Source organism: Hyalella azteca, unplaced genomic scaffold, assembly GCF_000764305.2.
Source record: "Hyalella azteca isolate HAZT.00-mixed unplaced genomic scaffold, Hazt_2.0.2 contig10301, whole genome shotgun sequence".
Lineage (NCBI taxonomy): Eukaryota > Metazoa > Arthropoda > Malacostraca > Amphipoda > Hyalellidae > Hyalella > Hyalella azteca.
The window spans coordinates 11,570-22,195 of record NW_025940346.1 but is presented as its reverse complement, the minus strand read 5'-3'; the positions used below and the strand labels follow the sequence as shown (position 1 = coordinate 22,195).

General features: G+C 42.2%; 1 protein-coding gene across 1 annotated transcript in view; it reads left to right on the top strand.

The window, feature by feature from the left end:
• LOC108673710 overlaps nt 1-10,170 on the top strand; it is a 13,408-nt gene extending 3,238 nt beyond the window's left edge. Inside the window, exons 2-7 of the mRNA XM_018161579.2 lie at nt 2,650-2,810; nt 3,381-4,308; nt 4,990-5,034; nt 5,572-5,672; nt 8,383-8,400; nt 10,087-10,170. Of these exons, the coding sequence (XP_018017068.2) occupies nt 2,650-2,810; nt 3,381-4,308; nt 4,990-5,034; nt 5,572-5,672; nt 8,383-8,400; nt 10,087-10,170 (1,337 nt within the window). The remainder of the gene's footprint in view (nt 1-2,649; nt 2,811-3,380; nt 4,309-4,989; nt 5,035-5,571; nt 5,673-8,382; nt 8,401-10,086) is intronic.
• The last annotated feature ends 456 nt before the right edge of the window (nt 10,171-10,626 follow it).

Sequence of the window (10,626 nt, the reverse complement as noted above, 5' to 3'; positions counted from 1 at the left end):
TGTGTCACTTCTTAAGCCACGTGGCACTCCACATGTGTCACTTCTTAAGCCACGTGGCACTCCACATGTGTCACTTCTTAAGCCACGTGGCACTCCACGTGTGTCACTTCTTAAGCCACGTGGCACTCCACATGTGTCACTTCTTAAGCCACGTGGCACTCCACATGTGTCACTTCTTAAGCCACGTGGCACTCCACGTGTGTCACTTCTTAAGCCACGTGGCACTCCACGTGTGTCACTTCTTAAGACACGTGGCACTCCACGTGTGTCACTTCTTAAGCCAAGTGGCACTCCACATGTGTCACTTCTTAAGCCAAGTGGCACTCCACATGTCACTTCTTAAGCCACGTGGCACTCCACATGTCACTTCTTAAGCCACATGGCACTCTACGTGTGTCACTTCTTAAGCCACGTGGCACTCCACGTGTCACTTCTTAAGCCACGTGGCACTCCACGTGTGTCACTTCTTAAGCCACGTGGCACTCCACATGTCACTTCTTAAGCCACGTGGCACTCCACATGTTTAACTCTTCAGACATAAACATGCCATGTTTTACATAACCTCGATCATGTCGCTGCATTGTTCTGTCATTCTCGAGGATCTGATGCGACTGTCTCAGCTACTGTAAAAAAAAAAGTAAAAATCAGGCATTTTGCACCAAAATTTGCATGACTATATGAGAGAAAGATGAATGTTTCTCTGCTACTACTAAAATGCATTCTAATAGACACTCATACAAATACTAGTTGTGTTGTCCACGTCATGCCGCGCAGTGGCCCCCTGGTCCGCGCCGTTTACCTGTAATCTGAATCAATATTTTAATAATATATTATATTATTAATATTAATTAAAATAGTATGAATAATAATATTAATACAATCTACCTGTACTCTAAATTAAAATTGAAGTACTAAAATTAGGTGCAAAATATAACTACCAGTTCAGTTTTATGTCTTCTTTTCTTGACGTGTTATATGATGCTATACATACTGATTATGATTAACATATTACACTGGAAGCATTAAGATGAGCTTATCATAGAAATACTCGTATAATTGTGAAGATAATCATATTATTGCACCATAATCATCAAAGTCAGCATGGTATATAACAATAAATGATTAATATAGGCGTATCGTGTCAATAGAACAGTCTATAGATGAACGTTAGTCATTAATATTTCAATATTCTAGCTCTAGAATCAGTATATTGTGATCTCATAGCACCAGATTCAACTAATTACATTGAACGACTGACAGAAGTTATGATATATTAAAGAAACTCTCTATTATGTTTGCAAAATTAGACTCCATGAAAGTACGCGTGTATGACATCGGTATTGTTGTGTTGTTTTTTTATTTTATATTTATTGTACTTTAAAATTTTGCTTCTCTCACGCTATCATGCAGTTTGTTGCGTAATTAATAATTCAAGTTGGTGACAAAATAATATATTGAATATAAAGCAATTGTAAGCTTATGGGCTTACAACTGCTTACGAGTGCTTGCAATGTGCTCATACAAGTGCTCATAACTTAAGTCGTAGTATAAACTTACTTTAAGTTACTTTGTAATTTAAAAGTTGAATATCAGAAGGGTTTATTGAGTAAAAAGAAGAGCACAAGCTGCTGAATGTAGCATCACGCGCTCCCGTTCACGCGAGGCACAGCTAAGAAGAAGATCCAGCTTCCAGTTAACAGACATTACTTTATTTCAGATAAAAATGTTGATTTCTCATGAAATGGTGCATTCCATTTCTTGTTTATACAGGTTTCATTGAAGACCAGAGCGTACTTTTTATTTACAATTTTCTTATTGTTTTTTTCGATAAGCCGAACGAAATTTCTAGCTGGAGCTTGGAGTTCAAAAAGCAGATTACCGAATGAATGGTCTTCAATGAAACCTGTATAAATGAAGAACTTCTGCCTAACTACACTACTATCCATTTCTTGTCTGCAGGTATATATGTACTTCATGGAAGCTCGGCAACGTGTTTCTTCTTGCTGGATTGCCTCGTAAAGATGGACATGTTTTATGACTTATATAAAGTGTTCAATATATAAATAATTATTGCCAGTTGTCACTGCTGCTGTCGTGCTGTCACTGCTGCTGTTGTGCTGTCACTGCTGCTGTTGTGCTGTCACTGCTGCTGTTGTGCTGTCACTGCTGCTGTGATGCGACTTCATGCGCATATGCAAATTTTTAGTATAAAAAGTAATCCAAATAAACTTGTTTTCTATTTTTGTTCTTTATTTTGCCTTCATTTTTTGCCTATAAAGCTACGGCCAGACTAAGCCTCGAAGTAAGCCATATTGCTCGACTGATAGAATTTCCCTAGCGATAAGCTCGCCATCTTTCTATCTAAACAATCTCGGTGACATGATCTCGAAACCTCTAAATCCTTCGGCTCTACATTCCTAACCTTCTCAACCGCTGCACCTTAATCTTCAATAAAATTCATTACATAAGTAATTCATTCAGTAATTAATTATTAATAAGTAATTCATTCAGTAAGTTTTTAATTTACCTCCTAACTATATAGCTTCTATATATGTTATGAACCATGCGCTGGACATCAGCACAAAGTCACGCCTCTAGTGACGACCCATAACGCCCCCTCCTCCATAACGCCCCCCTCTTCCCCCGCAGACCGGTACGCTGTTCCCCCGCCCCCACCGGAGGACCCCCACGTGATGGGGGGCGCACAGGGGGGCAAGGAGGGGGAGCTTGGTCCCCCCAGCGCCGTGACGCTGCTGGGCTCCAACCTCTGGGACAGAACCCTGCCCTACGACCCCGACCTCAGGGTGGCGGTCAGTCAGCTCTTTATTGCTTTATCTTCATCAAATATTTGTGAATAATTCCTAATCTTTATCAAATATTTGTGAATAATTATAGCAAAATAATAAATTATCATAACAGCAAACACACAAAGTATGCCTTGACCTCAGCCTGACAATCAAGTGTGAGAAGAATTGACACATCATCTAAAAACAAACATTACATAATAATTATTTTTAACAGCAAAAGAAAACTTCATTCCCTAGATGTGCTAAGATATTTTCTCAGGCTACATTTACTCATTTATATAGTGGGTATGTCGCAGATCATGCATGAGCACTAAGAGAGTCTAACTATCATGAACAGGTTGATAAAGCAGCGATTCTTAAAGAACTCATGATGTCCGGGGCCCGTACTTTCAAAAAAAGTTAAGAGATCATAAGTTCATCAGCCAATCATTGACGGCCTTTCAAGCAAAATCCACCAAATCATAGACAAGAAAATAGAGCGTAAGTACTCACGTTCACTTAGCGAGTTTTGAAAGTATGGCCCCGGAGCAATTGGCGAGCTCTGTTAATCGCTTGTAACTCTTCTCGCTGCAGCTCGAGTTCGTGGACCTCGAGGACTTTCTGAACGAGAGCAACGCGCCATTGGAGGATCCGTTCAATACGAAGACCGTCACAACACCACATAAACTCAGCCCCAATGATAACAGTGATGTTACTAGCCGCGATATAACTAGCAGCGATAGTCTCTTGTCACAATACTTCGACGCCACATCAGCCAACACCCCATCCACCTGCCCAGTCCTTCTCAACTCCCCAACATGCAGCCCTCCTCCCCTGCTATCAGTTTCCACTAATTTCGCCCCACAGACCGACCACGCTTTTCAGGACTCCAAGTCCCCACTTTTATTCAATGATTCAAACAACGCATCCGATGCTGGAGACTTCTTCAGTCTGCGTCACTCGAGCTCTCCTGAGGACCTGAGGTCTCTGGACCCCGCCGTGCTCCTCTCTTCTAATTGCGACATCAAAGCCAGCGTCGGCCCGATCATTCCCGTCCAGAATTCGTTTCCCTGTGCATCCTCCGCTTCCTCCCCAGAGTCCTTCGTCAAGTCCTCCCCCTTCTCGAGCTACAGCGACCACTCGCAGGACTGCCACCACTCGCAGGACTGCCACCACTCGCAGGATTGCCACCCTGCCACTACTACGCAACCTGACACGGGGGGCGGGACTGCGGCACCTAAAGCCCCCGCAGCTCACAGCATCGACTTCGACGACAGCCGCGCTTCCCTCGAGTGTCGTCCTGACAAGAAGACTTCGTCAGAAATTAGCGAGACCCTGCAAGTCCCCGGCCAGCCCAAGGACCCGGCAGTACCTGCAGGATCCCAGCGAAGCAGGAACAGGAATAAAGAACACGTGCCTCGTGCGTCGACCGCCGGGACGCGCAGACGCCGAGGGCGCGGCGCTCCCAACTACTCGGAGCCTGACGACGACCTGCTCGCCGACCTCTACGAGGGCCTGCGGGGTGAGTCTTGCAGGCTTTGTTCTTATGTCTACCAGTGACTCAACCATTTGCGATGCTATTTATTTTAAACTCCTGGTAAAGATATGAAAAAGGAAGCTACTTCCAGGCAGATGACATTGAAAGAGCTTTGACTACGACTTGATGACGGTCAAACAACATTTAATCAACGTTATTTTAACGTTAAATGTCTGGTGGGTAACGGGTTAGATTCGAGCTGTATTATGTGCTAATTAGATTATGGTTAAAGCAGAGCATCAGCGCGAATTATTTAGCTTGCACGGCGCAGAGAGCAGAATTTGAGTCCCTGCTTAGAGTGAGTGTTAATTGGCTCCTCTTTCCTCTTTAGGTTTTCGAAATTTTGCCGATATTTTTCATCAATCCTTGTAATAATTTAGTTGACCAGCGGTCTGACACTGCTGCTGTTGTGCTGTCATTGCTGCTGGCAATGACAGCACGGGTATAATGATGACAGGTAACGAGAGACCGTTGACGTATCACGTTAGGTAACGAGAGACACGTTGAGAATGTGTACACAGACCAAATCATCAACTCTTCATGACGAGCTTCTAACTGTTGAACTTGTTCTTCATCATCGAGTCATAATAACTCCATAGCTCAGTGTTGAACTAGCGAGCAAATTACACTATTTTATTTATTTTCTTTATATTTTTTTTCAAGCAGACCCTGACGAGGACCTGGAGGCCAGCAGCCGCTCGTCGTCACGAGGTCAGTGNGGGGGAGGGTTTACATCAGTCATTAATTAAACGCGATTCCCCAATCTTTTCCACTTCAGCCCCTTCCCTCTTTCCCCTCCCTCTCCCCCAATAAACGTTCCCCTCACCCCCATCATCATTCATATCTCCCATTTAGCATTCCTCCCCCCCTTTCTTTCACCCCTCCCCTTTTCCCCTTAATACTACCATTTAATTCAGGCATTTAATCCCTGTTAAGCTGTAAGTGTCACTCAGAAAAACATATGAATCGTATTATACTAATATTGACCCACTTTCTTACCGCCTGCTCCAGCAGAGAGCGGACGTAGCACTGATACGCCTTTTGCCGGGCCAAACTTGCATCGCTAGATGGATAAATTCTCTCATTCTTTTTTGGGTGATGTGGACAAACACTCATTTTTTCTTTTTTTCTCTGAATTATTTGGACAAACACTCTTTTTTCTCTGAGTGATTTGGACAAATTCTCTCAATTGTCTGAGAGTATTTGTCTCTGTCACCTCTAACACTGAAGTCGTGCACCCGCCAACAGACCACACCTGCCAGAGGGACGAGAAGTTCAACCCGCGCACCAGGAAGTTCTCAGAGGACGAGCTACGGCCGCAGCCTATAGTGAAGAAGAGCAGGAAGCAGGTGGGTTAAAATGTGGGTCAAAACGCGGCTAAAAGGTGGGTTAAAAGGCAGACAATTCGCACGATGTGACGAAAGTCGCCAAACGCCAGACCAGCGGCCGCTGCACTGCGGATCTCCGCTGCGCTCGCAGTTTTCTGTTTTGCATTGGGAATATCTTGCGCAGTCTCCCCTATCTCTCATTTTTGTATGTCTGAATCCTGAAGGTCTCGCTTTCAAAATTAGATTCCATGTACTCCGGTTATTTTCCATGTGTACAGAATGACAGACCTCACCCGTCACCTCTGCAGTGAACAGACTCTGGCGCTCCAGCCTGCCCAAGTAGCTCAGTTATAGCCTCGCCTCTTCGTTTGAAATCTCACTTTCTGCATGGTCGGCGAATTATTAACAGCCGTACTTCGCAATGGCTGTGATGGCTTCCACTTTAGTGACGTTGCTGCCAACTCGTGGCCGTAAAACGGCTCTGTTGGGCCGTACTCTCGAAGTCACTTGACTTATCTCACGGTCGGCTGTATGATCACTACACGTCTGGTTGCTTGCCGGGTTGTCTCGTAATGTAATCACGGCCGGCGCGGCCGTAACGTTGATGTTGGTCGCACAGAAATGTAGCGAAGTCGTGGTCATCACGTGCAGATTGTAGATGTTCTTGCAGGAATCGTAGCTGTATCGATGGCACGATGGGGTTTAGTAGCTAGCGACTGTTATCGTTCGAAACCCCGGCCTCACGGCAGGAATTAGTTGTATTGCTTGCCTGAAACGAAACATTTTTAGCGCATTTTCTCATTTATGGAAAAAATGCACTATTGTGCTCGCCATGTCCGTCTGTCTGTCCGTCCGTCTGTCCGTGACCTCAAGTTTTCGTCGACGAGAAAATGCGCTCTCTGTCACTCACTGCAGTGAGTACTGAGTTATATTTTTTATTTTATTGTCGTGCGCAGTATGCAGACCGCGACGGGCGATCGGTAGCTCCCAATTAAGAACCCATGTGGCTTACCGCTCTGCCAGTGATCCCTGGCTCAAAAGCTGTTGTATTTGCTGTTGAATCTATTAAACTTGCTTCTGCAGGCCTGAACAATCACCGTGACTGATTTCAAGTTCTATATGTTGTTCTCTATCACGGGAGGTTGAATTTTCTTCCATTGGATTTGATTATCGATTCCTCCACAGATAAAAATTGTAGAGGATTTATTACTTTGGAAAAGCTTTTATTCAGTTACTTAAGATATGGTCTCACATTGAATATTCGTCGTGCTTATTATCATTCAGTTTGCACTGTTGTTTAGGTGCGAACTTCCTTGAATTTCCAAGAAAATGTCACGAGGCCTGGCTGGTGGAACAATTAGTACACCGAAGGCAGGGGACGAGGATCAATAATGTCTGAGCCGATTATCTCTATTATAGCCCATAATTGCTGATTCCAATGATCACTTTTATTTCATGTTCAGTCGCAGCAGCAGGCTTCGTCTTTTGAATACTTTTTCGAATTGGTCTAGAATTGAATCATTTCGAAAAGACCATCGTCGAGAAATGTAAAAAAGCATCAAGAGCACAAGCAAATACATGATTTAGTTAAGGATGTGCAATAAACTCACGATATGCTGAATTTCGTCGTTTTTCTCCATTTTCTTGTTTGTACGCCTAGCGCTGGAGACTCGGAAGCTGCATCACTATAATTAAGTCTTGCTTGTTCATCTAAATTCTAATTTAATGATAATAGGTTCTTAATCGGCCTGTACTTCTCATCTATCCACTAAATGAATGTTTTCTGATGTTTAATAATCATCGAGTTCAATGTCGGAATCTTCATCAATTTTTTAGTACCTATTTATATTAATTGATATTAATATTATAATAATTTATATTTTATTTTAATAATATATTATATTAATACTTATTATTAGGATATATATGACAGAAATAAATTATATTATTACAGAAATAACAAAATAATAAATAATAACGGAATAAAAACGCCGTAATATTAATAAATTGTATAAAAAATGTGTCGAAGGAATGAAACTTTGATTTTATAGTAGTATTGCTTGCTAGCAACGGACACGTGACTCCTACAGCGGCCCTCAGGTCACGGCTATCCTGGCTGCACCTACAAGTCGTCATTATTATTTATATATTTTTTCAACAACTATATATAGCCTTCTACATTCATTTCTTTGTTATGCTTCGTTGAAGTATGGATTTATTCACATAATAAACCAAATATTGATGAGATTAATATTGAATAAAAAAGTTAGGGTCAAATATACCGAGAGAAAAATTGAACTTACATTCGTTGTCAACCGGTGAATTAAAATGCGTTAGAAATCTCGTGGCGTGTGCCGGTTTCCACTCTGTAATTTTTATAGGGTGTATATACAAATGTAGAAGATCCGTTAGGTCTTTGAACCTAAATTTCCTTGTATGTATTTTTGAGCGTAAAATCTGAGGTGGGACTTACTGTAATGTCCCGTTAGAGACGAAAGAGTTAAGTGATATAAAACACAATTTTCTCGTTCGCAATCCACAACCTCTATCGAGCTCCATCAAAGTAACGGATGATATTATTGGATATCTTTTCCATTTCTAAATCCGCGTTGGTTTTGCTTGCAAAAGAGGAATAAAGAAAATCCGCGTGAGTTTTTACATAGAAAAGAGTGATATTTTGATAAGATAAGATAAGATATATGATAAGAGTGATATTTGTATACCCGCGCAGCTGGTGCCGCCGGAAAGAGTATGAAAAACTTTGTGACAGAAATAAATATATTATATTTTCTATCTTACATACGAAAGAGTAATGTTTCTATGCCCGCGCAGCTGGTGCTCTCCAAATATCACTGATGGTGAGACTGCAGGTCTAATAAATGTTCGATGGCGCTGTTGTTCTGTGTGGTTGAGCTCTTCTGTTTGTTGTTAAACGTTTATGAAATATATAAATAAGTTGAATGTGTCCATTTGGCACTATTGAAACTTATATTTGCTTGTTTGGTACAAATAATTGCTACTTGTTAGTACACCAGCGTTGGAACTTTGGTTTCGAGGAATTTAAAATCAAAGAAAACGCCAAGCAAATTCGCAAAACCGATATTTCAATAACGATTGCTGAATTTGCTTGGCGTTTTTTTTTTTTTGCTTTTAAACTCCTTATGAACTTGCGATTTAAGCAGACTCATAATATAAGAACTTTGGTTTCTTGCCATCAGTTCATCACTTGCAAACCCGACGCCATATTCTAACCGTTTATTCTAACCGTATTAACCGTCACGTTTCTCGGATAACGGTGCCCCGTATAACGACATTATTGCTCCAAGTTGCTGGCAGTGTTCCTTCAGTAGGTTCTCTAACATCAAATGGCAATAAACGTTATTTAAAAGACATTTTCCTGAAGAGCCAACATGGTTGACTCAGACTCATTGCGGAGCTAAGTGGTTTTTAAACTAACATTCGCATTTTTAAGTCGAATTTTTCCATGGGTACAAAATCCGTACATTTAATGCAGGATGCACGTAACATTCTTTGAACCTGACGGCAATGTTTGCTGTGAACTCATTGTCTTGCGCTCACCTTTATTAATGTTTGTATTAAAAAGTATATATCTAGTTGCTAGTTATCTAAAGTATCTATCTAGTTATTAAGTGTGTAAGACGATTGTTGCTCAGAGTATTGCTGTTAGTGGCTTCGACAATGTTATATATTTTATTAAATTTCTAGTAAGGTTTCATTCAGATTCCTTACACACGCATCGCTCAACTGTAACATTAATTACATTACCTGATCTAATTATTAATGGCGCGAGGCAGCTCGAGAAAACCCTGGATGTTGTAGGTAATGTAACTCTAAATAATGTTTTTATATATGTAATGTAACGCTATATAATGCTTTTAATTTGCTAGTTGCGATAAATTACGAGTTTATTTCAACGTAGACAATCATTTGGCCGGACTTGTGCGCGTTAATCGAATCCCGCACCACAAATGTTTCCCTATGTCATCCTTGACGTGTTGTCAAAAATCGTTTTCTTCAATAAGATGGCGAGGCAGTTTGGCCCGTAACAAGATTACTGCTCAAAACAAATATATATTAACTCTCGATCATTGTAATATCATGCAGAGGCGCTAACAACTGAACTTTACTGTAGATGTTAAAAGTGATAGCTCAATGTTAATTATAAATGCGCTGGTGTTGGCAATGTGTGAAGACTTGCCCCTGGATGTTGACATGTGGTGTAATGTATGTGTGGTCCTGTGGACCGGCCCTGAGGCCCGTGTGTGGTCCTGAGCCGGTGTGTGGGTCATGGGGGCTAGGTGGGTCATGGAGGCTAGGTGGGTAGTGTTGCATAGTTAACACTAAGTACATTATTTTATTCAACATTAAGTAATAGCAATAGTTTACCCTAACTAAATGCGTGCGTTGTTTGCAGCATGGGAAGCTGCAGCAGGAGCTGGACGCCGCGCACGCCACCATCAGGAGCCTCCAGCGCCGCCTCGCCCAGTACGAGCACTGAACCCTGCTAGACCTTGTGCTGCTAGACCTGACGAGTGCTGCTAGACCTGACGAGTGCTGCTAGACCTGACGAGTGCTGCTAGACCTGACGAGTGCTGCTAGACCAGACGAGTGAGAGCAGACCTCGTGCTGCTAGACCTCATGTTCATGCTGCTAGACCACATGTCTATTTTGCTATGTCATGAGTCATCATTGTGATGCTACGCACCATCACACTCCAAATATCACTGATGGTGAGACTGCAGGTCTAATAAATGTTCGATGGCGCTGTTGTTCTTACGTCCACATCACACCCATGTTCGCACGGTCCTCCACAACTTCGCATTGAGTTCCTGAGAGATTTGCTCGTCACATTGAGCACAACACACTCACGGTGACCGACCTGTCTAGTGTGCTGTGCTCTTGGCATCGTCACTGATGTGCTGCAGCAGTGTGCAGCACATCAGTGTTCACATGT